General features: G+C 39.6%; 2 protein-coding genes across 2 annotated transcripts; both read left to right on the forward strand.

Moving 5' to 3' along the window:
• The first annotated feature begins 1,647 nt into the window (after positions 1-1,647).
• On the forward strand, positions 1,648-3,271 carry aatf (apoptosis antagonizing transcription factor). The gene has a single exon (XM_062039344.1). It carries the CDS (start codon positions 1,722-1,724, stop codon positions 3,168-3,170), a length of 1,449 nt encoding a protein of 482 aa, XP_061895328.1. The 5' UTR covers positions 1,648-1,721; the 3' UTR covers positions 3,171-3,271.
• Positions 3,272-6,598: 3,327 nt separating this feature from the next.
• Positions 6,599-12,481, forward strand: tmco1 (transmembrane and coiled-coil domains 1). The gene is made up of 7 exons (XM_062039325.1): positions 6,599-6,840; positions 8,986-9,063; positions 9,140-9,199; positions 9,263-9,309; positions 9,374-9,441; positions 12,040-12,184; positions 12,242-12,481. Exons 1-7 carry the CDS (start codon positions 6,771-6,773, stop codon positions 12,338-12,340), a joined length of 567 nt encoding a protein of 188 aa, XP_061895309.1. The 5' UTR covers positions 6,599-6,770; the 3' UTR covers positions 12,341-12,481.
• The last annotated feature ends 157 nt before the right edge of the window (positions 12,482-12,638 follow it).

Below are 12,638 nucleotides of genomic sequence, written 5' to 3' on the forward strand. Positions count from 1 at the left end.
GAGGATTGAATGTGGAATTCCACAAGGTTCGGTTTTGGGACCAAAATTGTTTATTTTATATATTAATGATATATGTGAGGTATCAAAGTTATTGAAATTTGTATTATTTGCGGACGACACCAACTTTTATAGTTCGGGACACGACTTAAAAGCATTATCAAAAATTATTGAACAGGAAATGATTAAACTTAAGAGATGGTTTGATGCCAATAAATTATCATTAAATGTAGAAAAAACAAAGTTCATGATTTTTTGTAAGAGGAAAAGGGAGGAAACGATCAAATTGTCAATAAATGGAATAGATATTGAAAGGGTTTCTGAACTTAGATTTTTAGGAGTGATACTGGATGACGGTCTGACATGGAAATCTCATATTGCACATCTGCGGAAAAAGATGTCTAAGAGTATTTTTATATTAAATAAGGTAAAATATGTGTTAGATTATAGGGCAATGCGTATATTGTATTGTGCACTTATATTGCCATATATCAACTACTGTGTGGAAGTGTGGGGGAACACATATAAGAGTAACATAAAGGCATTGTATCAACTACAGAAAAGAGCTATAAGGATTATTCATAAAGTAGATTACTTAGAACACACTAACATATTATTCATTAATTCAGGTTTATTGAAATTACAGGAGCTAGTAAAGTTACAGACATTATGTGTCATGTTTAAGGCTAAAAGCAAAACATTACCAGCAAATTTACAAAAAATGTTTGTCATCACTTCTGAGAATGAAGAGCATAGAAGAAAAGGTCATTTCCAACATCAGTATTCAAGGACAACTTTAAAACAAATGTGTATATCAGTGGTGGGGGTTAAACTATGGAATTCTCTTTATAATGAGATAAAAGATTGTAAAAATATATTCAAATTGAAAAAAATATATAAAGACAGAACAATAAAATCATATGGACAGCCATAAGTGTTTACATTTTGCTTTATATTTATTAATTTACTTGTTTTTTGCCTGGTTTTGTATTTGTTTTGTATCATCCTGTGAGGTGTACCTGTATATTACTTCTTTTGTATTTTGTTCGGTTTGTACTTCATGAAGTTTTGCACTTGTGTTTTTTTTGTTTTGTTTTGTTTTGTTTTGTTTTCGTTATATTTGGATGTAATTGTTGGTTCACATATCATTAAGTAAGACTATGTATTATGTGAAGGGGGCAGGAAAATATAAGATTTTTCTTCATCCTGCTCCTTCTCAGGCATTGGTGTGTAACGGTGTAACTGAATAATTGTGGTATAATTGTCTATCAAAGATGCACATCAATGAAGGAGATAAATAAAAATGATGATGATGATGATGAGAGTTTGACGGTCCCACATTCGAAGAAAACTATAAAAAAATGGCTGTTTATCGAGTATTGTACTGTTTTGTACGTGGTTTTTTACTTGTATTCGTCGTTATTGTTCATATGTTTGTTTATAAATGTTGAACTTTATAAATAGGTATATTTAAAAAAAAGTTGACGAAGTCTCGCGAGAGTTTGACGGCCCCACATTTGAAGAAAACTATAAAAAAAAATGTCTGTTTATCGAGTATTGTACTGTTTTTGTACTTGTTTTGGTCTTTATTGTTATATGTTTGTTTGTAAATGTTGAACTTTATAAATAGGTATATAAAAAAATAAAAATATACCTAAACCGTCGCGTACTGACGACGTCATCACCAAGGCGCCGCCCGCGTTGGCTGTTGTAGAAGTTCCCTCATGGCGGATTCCTTCTCCCAGGAGCTCCAGCTCCTCCTCAACCCGCGCCCAAAGTTCGCCGACCCGGAGGACGACGATGACGAGGCGACCAAAGCCAAAGTCAGCGACGCTTTCGTCGAGGACGACCCGCAGGACGAGGCGGCGGTGGGCCTCAGCGCGCTGCGGAAGAGGAACAGCCTCCTGCTGGCCGACACTGACCGCAGGTACTCGGGGAAGGCCGTCTCCCGCAAGCAGCTGCTCATGGACGATGAGGATGGAGACTTAGAGGAAGATGACAAAGAGGTGGATTCTTTAGGAGATGATGAAGATGAGGACGGAAGTGATGACGTCACTCTTCAACAAGTGACTGAGGGCATGGATGACCTGGGAGCCAGCGAGGAGGATGACAGTGACGATGAGGAGGATGAGAGTGATGATGAGGAGGAGGAGGACGAGAGTGACGATGAGGAAGAGGAGGGGGCCATCTCCACTTTCTCCAAAGACCAAGTGTCCGAGGAGGTGGAGAAAGGGAAGGCGGTGAAGAACCAGCTGGCTCTCTGGGACCAGCTGCTGGAGGGCCGCATCAAGATCCAGAAGGTTCTGGTGAGCGCCAACCAGCTTCCTCAGCCGGAAACCTTCACCGAATTCAAACGGCGGGGCGGGGCCGAGCTGGCGGGGGCCGTGAAGAAGTCACGCAAGGCCCTGAAGGCCCTTCAGAGGTCCCTGATGGAGCTGCACCATCAGCTGCTCTGGCAGAACCCCGACACCAGAACCGTGCTGATGGGGGATGAGTGCGACGGCGAGGAGGAGAGCGCGCCCGCCAAACGCAAACTGGACATGGCTGACTACCCGGAAATGGCGGCCAAGCGTTTCGCCGCCTTCCGACCGTATCGTGACGCCACGCTGCAGAAGTGGCACGACAAAACCCGCCTGAGCACGGGGAAGAGCGGCGGCGGCGGCTTTGGGGCGTTCGAGCGCAACATTGTGACTCAAGTGGAGCAGGTTCTGATGGACAACGAGCGGCTGGTCAGTCGCACGCAGACACGGCGCTCCGAGTACCGCGTTCTTGGCAAGAGCGAGGCGTCGGACGCCGTGCCCGCCGAGGCCGAGGAGGAGGCGGAGGCACCCCGGAAGGCGAACCTTCACCTGAAGGACTTGGACGAGGACATCTTTGACGACGACGACTTCTACCACCAGCTGCTCAGGGAGCTCATCGAGCGCAAGACGGGCGCCGTGGACCCCAACGACCAGGTGGCGGCGGGCCGCCAGTGGCTGCAGATCCAGAAGCTGCGCAGCAAGATGAAGAAGAAGGTGGACACCAAGGCCAGCAAGGGCCGCAAGGTGCGCTACCACGTGCACGCCAAGCTGCTCAACTACATGGCGCCCATCCACCACGGCGCCATGAACGACGAGGCCTGCAACGAACTCTACAGAGGCCTCTTTGGGCGCGACGCCTCGGTCCAGGAGTAAAGGAGGCGGACTCAGTATGTCTTTGTATTTACAGTATCTACAGTCGCCTGTGTGTGTGTGTGTGTGTGTGTGTGTGTGTGTGTGTGTGTGTGTGTGTGTGAGAGACCTTTAAACTTTCAACACACACAACAGACTTGCTTGACATTTAATCAGTGGTTCTCAAACTTTTTCCCCCCAAGTACCACCATAATGACCAACTTTGAAATACAGTAGCATAGTAGACCTAAGTATTCATTAAAAACAAGGCAGAGGTTTTATTTAATAAATATATATATATATATATGTGTGGCCACTGTAACATGACACACGGTTTGAACAGTGACACTGTGTTTGAATATAGGGACATAAAACACTGTACTTTAATCAAGTGAGTCTTTGACGTACCACTAGAAGGAGCCCATGTACCACCAGAGGTACACTTACTACAGTTTGAGAATCACTGATCTAGACTGTTCTTCACATTACACAATTGTTAGGATTTTGGAGGATTTTTTTTTTTTACTATTATTAAAAACTGCAGTATTTGGGAATGTTATGTTTTGATCAGGAAACAAGATTCGCCTCCCAAAATCCATAAATAAATCAACTTGTGAGAGAAAAAGTTAGTTTCACTCTGTATTTTCTCTCACACGCTTTAATGTCACTTTTACCGGTATAAAGCGTTCAGTCAAAAAAAAGAAAACATGTAGGGCTGCAACAACTAATCGATTAAATCGATTATTAAAATAGTTGCCGATTAATTTAGTCATCGATTCGTTGGATCTATGCTATGCGCAGTTTTTTTTTTTTAAATAAACCTTTATTTATAAACTGCAACATTTACAAACAGCTGAGAAACAATAATCAAAATAAGTATGGTGCCAGTATGCTGTTTTTTTTCAATAAAATACTGGATAGGATAGAAATGTAGTTGGTCTCTTTTATCCGATTACTAATAGATTAATCGAAGTAATAATCGACAGATTAATCGATTATCAAATTAATCGTTAGTTGCAGCCCTAAAAACATGTTTTAAAAACACACAAGTCTACTTTAATGTAACATGACTACTTCCTGGATATTCTGTGACGTCACACACAAGACGTGACGTCATCACATGCAACCTAACAGTATTTACCAGGGCTGTGAATCTTTGGGGACCACAAGGTTCCGTTTAAAAATCTAAACTGTTTTAATAACATTGGGTGCCAAATACATTCCTCCATAACAAACAGTTCTGATACATTTCTATATAGAAAAATGATTTTGTTTAATAAAACTCTACCTAAACATTTAACAAAGTGGCTGGACAGGACAGATTAAAAATAATATAAGTCGATTTTAACACCCTAGTGATTACAGTAATACAAAACATGCTGCTAGTAAAATATAATTTAAAACAAAAATTATAAACATAATCTCAGGTTTTAAATCATAACTGTATGGCTCAATTTTAAATTCTGTGTAAAATATTTAAAAATACATTTTTTATAATGTTTGATGATAAGCATTACAATAAAAAAAGTCTTTGATACAACAATGTGCCGATCACGACTGTCGTGTAATGTTGGGCAACACTGATCCCACACCAATTAAAATAATTTTGTAAATTTGTGTTTTTCAATTTGTCAACTTCAATTGTGAACAATTTTACAATATTTCAAAACGACGAGTAAGAATATCAATAAAATGATACAATTATTTACTTGCATTGCTTAGTATTGTTTAAGCAAAATAAACAAAGTACAATAATATCATGGATGACAAAAAGCATATTTGTGAAAATAATTGAGAGCTGAAAAAAATCAATTCATCATGCGAGTATCAACCCTATGTGATACCACCCTTGGTATCGGTGTGATCGATGTTTGGATCGACCTGCTCACTTAAGGACCCGCGTTGCCAGACGTTCTCCTATTTATTTCTGCTAGCCCAGCGGTGTCAAACTTGTTTTCATTGAGGGCCACATCGGAGTTATGGCCGTTTGTAAAAAGCGAATAACATAGGAATATAAATGTATGATCATTTGCTTAACATCCATTTTAATATTATATATATTTTACGTACTATGAAAAATAGGTAAATTTTACCCCCCTAAAATCTAGCAGCTCAGTTGCCAGAATTTTACAGTAAAATGTGCAATGTTTTTTTATTATTTTTGTTTTTTTTACAGCACATAAATGAAAAAAACGGTAAATAATTATAATTTTTAACAGTAAAACTCTGGTGACTGTGCTACCATTTTTTTTTCTACCGTAAAATATGTTGTCATATTTTACAGTGTATAATTTGATGGATAACTTACTTTGAGTATTTATTTTTATTTTGACAAAATGTAAATGTTTGGAATGTATGATTAGAATCAGCACCTCCAAGCATGAGTCCATGGTTCTCGCCCGGAAAAGGGTGCAGTGCCATCTCCGGGTTGGGGAGGAGATCTTGCCCCAAGTGGAGGAGTTCAAGTACCTGGGAGTCTTGTTCACGAGTGAGGGAAGAGTGGATGGTGAGATCGACAGGTGGATCGGTGCGGCGTCTTCAGTAATGCGGACGCTGTATCGATCCGTTGTGGTGAAGAAGGAGCTGAGCCGGAAGGCAAAGCTCTCAATTTACCGGTCGATCTACGTTCCCATCCTCACCTATGGTCATGAGCTTTGGGTTATGACCGAACGGACAAGATCACGGGTGTTTAGGGCACGTCCGACCGGTAGGAGGCCACGGGGAAGACCCAGGACACGTTGGGAAGACTATGTCTCCCGGCTGGTCTGGGAACGCCACGGGATCCCCCGGGAGGAGCTGGACCAAGTGGCTGGGGAGAGGAAAGTCTGGGCATCCCTGCTTAGGCTGCTGCCCCCGCGACCCGACCTCGGATAAGCGGAAAAAGATGGATGGATTATATAATATTTGTTGCATTATTGTATGAAGTTTAAAGGATTTAAAATGGCATGCAGTAGGTTACATATACACATACATTAAGTAAGAAAAGATAAGATAAAGTACTTTGTTGGCGTAAATTAATTTGAGGCTTTCGTCGGCAAAATAAAATGACGTGGTGGGCCAGATCTTGCCCACGGGGCTGGAATTTGACACCTTTTCAGTAATTCAAATAAATGATAAATGAAAATATAAGAATACTAAAATATTGTTCCCATGTTCTTTAGCAAACACAAACAGGATCCATCTTGCACTGCGACTGATGTTGTGCGTTGTTAATGTGTTCATAGTTCAATTAGTTTTATTGATTGACACTTTTATTAGTAGATTGCACAGTACAGTGCATATTCCCTACAATTGACCACTAAATGGTAACACCCCAATAAGTTTCTTAACTTGTTTAAGTCGGGGTCCACGTTAATCAATTCAGTGGTAATATGTTACTGCATTTGACAGTCGTGAGCGATGTTAGGCGTGTACGATTTTTCCAAATACGATAATTTAAGGCTTGTGTTTACGATAAGGTGTCCTTTGCCATTTGGCAACGCTGACCCGGAAGTACTTCGCTGACCTTTTCGCCGCTGCTGTGCTGGGCCAGCTTCTTGAAGCGTGATTAGACGTCTTCTGCTCTCACAAAAACAACATTTTTGTCATTAATAAGCGGACTATCGCCAGGGGAGGAGTGCCGATATGAGTACCATGTTTCCAGACACAATCCTCATCGTCTTCATCTCCGTGTGCACCGCCCTGCTAGCCGAAGGTAAAGTGCACCATAGTTGGACTGAAACCACACTTTTAACGCCATTAATGATCTAGTGTCATGCTACGTTGGCTTCCGGTTGATCTTTTTCTTGTATGGAATGAGGAAATCGCGACATAAAGAAAATTGTGCCATTTAGCGAGTGGGTTTAGTTTAGCCTGCTAAGCTAAAGGCTAATCCCAATAAGGCTGACGCTGAAAAAAAAAAAAAAAAAAAGCATTTCCGGTCAAAGTGTCACAATAAAAGTCTGAAGAAGTAGGAGACATTTCCCAAAGACACTTGAGCAGTTTCAAGAAGGGATTATTTAGTCATAAATTGAGCTGAGTTGGGTTTGGCTAAATAATCTCATCCGAGTAGGCTTCATCAGTTCGTGCTCATAGACTTAGTTTGGCACCAGCCACTAGACTAGATCTGACCAATCTATGACCATCCATCCATCCATCTTCTCACCGCTTATCTGAGGCCTGGTCGCGGGGGCAGCAGCCTAAGCTCTCCCTGGCCACTTCATCCAGCTCCTCCCGGGGGATCCCGAGGCGTTCCCAGGCCAGCCGGGAGACATAGTCTTTCCAACGTGTCCTGGGTCTTCCCCGTGGCCTCCTACCGGTCGGACGTGCCCGAAACACCTCCCTAGGGAGGCGTCAGAGTGGCATCCTGACCAGATGCCCGAACCACCTCATCTGGCTCCTCTCCATGTGGAGGAGCAGCACTCTATGTCTATGAGCACAAACTGATGAAGCCTACGAAACGTCTTCTAAGACAAACCAAGCAGTCCAGTTGTGATGGATTGAATGCCCCGGATGAATGACAACATTCAAGTACAGTACAGGACAAAGGTACACACACACACACACCTTCTCCTCATTCAATGTGTGGCTCCGAAATGACAACGGGCTCTTTACTTGGGTTTATGCCGTGAAAACTACAGGACAGGACATGAAATACAATGCTTTAGACATAGTTCAAATAAAGTGCTAAACAAAATAGCTACCTCGTGGCCGCCTGCCACTTCGGAGGTTCTTGGGCAGCAAATATTTCAGTCTTGTGCATACTAAATGAGCGTACAATAATTAAACCAATGTACTTTACAAATATACAGAACAATTCGACACAATATGACAAAATACCTTGTTCAGCTAGCTAAATGTTCTCGCTTATGGCTCGCTCAAAGTCTTTTGCATGTCTGGGCGAATGCAGGTCTCGCAATCTCTAATACTAAACCAAAACCTCACAAGAATAGCGGCTGTAACAAAAGGAAATAAATTGCCCTTTTATAGTAAACAAAATGTGTCTTATTTACAAAAAATGTAACATGAATTCACAACCATAATAATGTTCAACAAAAAATATATTAACCCTTAAAACAAAAATATTAAGTGTAAGTTTCAACAACACTTCCACAATGTGTTCTCTTTATTTTCATGACTATTTCCATTGTACATTGTCACATCAAAACTAGGAATGAACACATGTGGAGTTATGTACTTAACAAAAGAAGGTGAAATAGCTGAAAACATGTTTTATATTCTAGTTTCTTCAAAATAGCCACCCTTTGCTTTGATTACTTTTTCGCATTCTCTCCATGAGCTTCAAGAGGTAGTCACCTGAAATGGTTTTCACTTCACAGGTGTGCTTGAAGCTCATGGAGAGAATGCCAAGAGTGTGCAAAGTAGTAATCAGAGAAAAGGGTGGCAGGTTTTCAGCTATTTCACCCTGACATTGTGTCCAGGTGACTTTTCCTGCTTTATCAACAATTTATTTGCTCTCATTTTTACTTTTTCTTCCCACTCCATCCAGAGAATCAACGGCGAGACAACAAGATGGTACAATCAAAGTCGATATTGTTACATGATTGGCCGGAAGCCTATTGATCAGTGATCACTTCCTGTTTTACCAGGTTACCAGGGAGCCAGTGCCTTTATTACTTTTGAAAAATAAGGACCAGGGGAAAAAGTATATTAAATAGAGATGTCCGATAATATTACTTCCTAACAAAAACATATATATCGAACATTTTATCAAACACATTTTGTTATCAATATCGATTACGTGTCCATTGCCATATATTTTGATATTGTTTTGTTGGTTTAGCCCTAAATTCAGTATTTTGTGATTGAATGTGTTTTCCCCTGTGGTGTGATTGTCCAGGAATCACCTGGGTGCTGGTGTATCGCACTGAGAAGTACAAGAGGCTGAAGGCTGAGGTGGAAAAGCAGAGCAAGAAACGTACGCTTCTTAAGATGGACCTGTTAATATTTATTTTCTTTGCACACCTCCAGTAGTCATGTGTATTTGTCCGTAGTGGAGAAGAAAAAGGAAACCATTACAGAATCTGCAGGCCGCCAACAAAAGAAGAAAATAGGTAAGATCGTCTTGTAACAAAGCAAAGTTTGGAGGAGCGATCACATGTTGGTGTTTTTAACAGAGAGACAAGAAGAGAAGCTGAAGAACAACAACAGAGACTTGTCGATGGTGAGTGACTAGCAGCTGATCAGGTCATTGATTGAAGAACAGTTATTGACTCGTTTATTTTCAGGTGCGAATGAAGTCCATGTTTGCCATCGGCTTCTGCTTCACGGCTTTGATGGGCATGTTCAACTCCATGTAAGCAGCTTGAAAAGTGCATACAAGTCTATAAAGTATATAAGCCGCATCCACTACATTTGAAAATAATTATTTTTCCCCATATATTACCTGCACTGCAGATTTATACGTTGTGTAAGGAATTATTTACAGATTAAGTAAATGTTTATTTACACAACTTAATTGTTTCTAAACAGTGTCTGTAAAAGGGCTGATGCACCCACTAGCTGCAAGAAGCTAGCTCTCCAATCAGCTAAACAGACTCAATTAGTCCACGGTGACGTTTTGGTGAATTTACGAAACAAACAATACAAAAAGAATGCCATTATAAGTTAATAATACTAACACAGACACTCGGAAACGTGTCAGCATATTAGCTCATGCTAACGACGCTAGCTTGATTACATTACGATAGTAGATACAAATATGCATGAAAACACTCCTACAGATATCACTCATGGGACGCTTTGGTAAGTAAGAATTGTTTTAGTTATATTGTAAAACTTACAAACATTGCTTGGAGTATTGATTGAATAATACGCTATGGACGACTACCATGAATTGATTTACGTGGACCCCGACTTAAACAAGTTGAAAAATGTATTGGGGTGTTACCATTTAGTGGTCAATTGTACGGAATATGTACTGTACTGTGCAATCTACTAATAAACGTTTCAATCAAGACTAGAAGATGGAACGGCATTTGTGGTACAGTACCGTATTTTCGGGTCTATAAAGTGCATATATAAAGTCTATAAAGTATATAAGCAGCATCCACTGAATAAAAAAAATAGTTTTCTGTACATTACCCGCTCCAGACTATAAGCCACAGACATATACTGTACGTTGTGAAATTAGTTATTTACAGAGAAACATTCAGGGGATGTTTATTTAAATACCTAGCTCGCTCCCCAATCAGCTAAACAGACTCAATTAGTCCATGGCAGGGGTCACCAACCTTTTTGAAAGCAAGAGCTACTTCTTGGGTAGTGATTAATGCGAAGGGCTACCAGTTTGATACACACTTAAATAAATTGCCAGAAATAGCCAATTTTCTCAATTTCCCTTTAACTCTGTTATTATTAATAATGAATGATATTTACACTTAATTGAACGGTTTAAAAGAGGAGAAAACACGAAAAAAATGACAATTAAATTTTGAAACATAGTTTATCTTCAATTTTAACTCTTAAAATTCAAAATTCAACCGAAAAAAAGAAGAGAAAAACTAGCTAGTTCGAATCCTTTTGAAAAAATTAAAAAAATAATTTATGGAACATCATTAGTAATTTTTCCTGATTAAGATTAATTTTAGAATTTTGATGACATGTTTTAAATAGGTTAAAATCCAATCTACACTTTGTTAGAATATATAACAAATTGGACCAAGCTATATTTCTAACAAAGACAAATCATTATTTGTTCTAGATTTTCCAGAACAAATTTTTTCAAAGAAATTCAAAAGACTTTGCAATAAGATTTAAATTTGATTCTACAGATTTTCTAGATTTGCCAGAATAATTTTTTTGAATTTTAATCATAAGTTTGAAGAAATATTTCACAAATATTCTTCGTCGAAAAAACAGAAGCTAAAATGAAGAATTAAATTAAAATGTATTTATTATTCTTTACAATAAAAAAATAAAATTACTTGAACATTGATTTAAATTGTCAGGAAAGAAGAGGAAGGAATTTAAAAGGTAAAAAGGTATATGTGTTTAAAAATCCTAAAATCATTTTTAAGGTTGTATTTTTTCTCTAAAATTGTCTTTCTGAAAGTTATAAGAAGCAAAGTAAAAAAATTAATGAATTTATTTAAACAAGTGAAGACCAAGTCTTTAAAATATTTTCTTTGATTTCCAAATTCTATTTGAGTTTTGTCTCTCTTAGAGTTAAAAGAGTTGGTCAAAGCGAGACCAGCTTGCTAGTAAATAAATACAATTTAAAAAATAGAGGCAGCTCACTGGTAAGTGCTGCTATTTGAGCTATTTTTAGAACAGGCCAGCGGGCTACTCATCTGGTCCTTACGGGCTACCTGGTGCCCGCGGGCACCGCGTTGGTGACCCCTAGTCCATGGTGACGTTTTGGTGAATTTAAGAAACAAACAATACAAAAATAATGCCATTATAAGTTAATAATACTAACACAGACACTAGTAAACGTGTCAGCATATTAGCTCATGCTAACGACGCTAGCCTGATTACATTACGATAGCAGGTACAAATATGCATGAAAACACTCCTACAGACATCACTCACGGGACGCTTTAGTAAGTAAGAATTGTTTTAGTTGTAGTGTAAACCTTCCAAACGTTGCTTGGCGTGATGAATGAAGACGACTAGGAGACGGAATGGCACTTGTGCTTCCGGTAGAAAGCTTTAAACGGCAGGACAGACTGTAGACGTTCACCCTGCAGTACCTTTTAGTGAGCAAACTCGTCCAAAAATCATAACACACCGTTTCATTATCTCTGTATGTTTTAAGAAAATGTTTTGTATTATGGCTGTCAGTGAAGAAAAATCCCTGAATTAGCCACCACCGCGGGGTGCAAAGCGTAGGAAAAGAGTAAAAAGTAAGCCTAACATGATTGACATGACATATGTTTCTGTTGTTTCTCAGCTTTGATGGGCGAGTGGTGGCCAAGCTGCCGTTTGTTCCGCTGTCTTACATTCAGGGTCTGTCACATCGCAACCTGCTGGGCGAGGATTACACCGACTGTTCCTTCATCTTCCTCTACATCCTCTGCACCATGTCCATCAGACAGGTATGGCATCTTCTAGTTCTCTTTATTTAATATGCATTGACTCAATCCACTGTGCAGAACATCCAGAAGATGTTGGGCCTCGCCCCCTCCAGAGCGGCGACCAAACAGGCGGGGGGCTTCTTGGGACCACCTCCACAGGCGGCCAAGTTTTCCTAATCCACTTCAGGAGGGACTTCATTGAACCGCAAATGTTTTTCCCCGTTCCAACCAAGAATCGACACTACAACCATCGGCTCTTTTGTCAGTATTCACTGTCACGTGTGTAGAAATAAAGTTTTATTGATACATTTTAAATTACATTCATTTCTTATTCCATCATCTCATCGCATCTCATAAGCTTGACAACACACTGTGTCCAATATTTTAACAAAGATAAAATAAGTCATATTTTTGGTTCATTAAATAGTTCAAACAAATGTACATTATTGCAATCAGTTGATAAAACATTGTCCTT

This window comes from Entelurus aequoreus, linkage group LG27, assembly GCF_033978785.1.
Source record: "Entelurus aequoreus isolate RoL-2023_Sb linkage group LG27, RoL_Eaeq_v1.1, whole genome shotgun sequence".
Classification (NCBI taxonomy): Eukaryota; Metazoa; Chordata; class Actinopteri; order Syngnathiformes; family Syngnathidae; genus Entelurus; species Entelurus aequoreus.

Excerpts from the sequence above, each read along its gene's own strand:
- aatf (XM_062039344.1), top strand. The coding sequence starts at position 1,722 with ATGGCGGATTCCTTCTCCCAGGAGCTCCAGCTCCTCCTCAACCCGCGC.
- tmco1 (XM_062039325.1), top strand. The coding sequence starts at position 6,771 with ATGAGTACCATGTTTCCAGACACAATCCTCATCGTCTTCATCTCCGTG. Across the intron at positions 6,841-8,985 it reads CACCGCCCTGCTAGCCGAAG|GAATCACCTGGGTGCTGGTG; the intron begins GTAAAGTGCACC and ends GTGATTGTCCAG. Across the intron at positions 9,310-9,373 it reads ACAACAGAGACTTGTCGATG|GTGCGAATGAAGTCCATGTT; the intron begins GTGAGTGACTAG and ends GTTTATTTTCAG.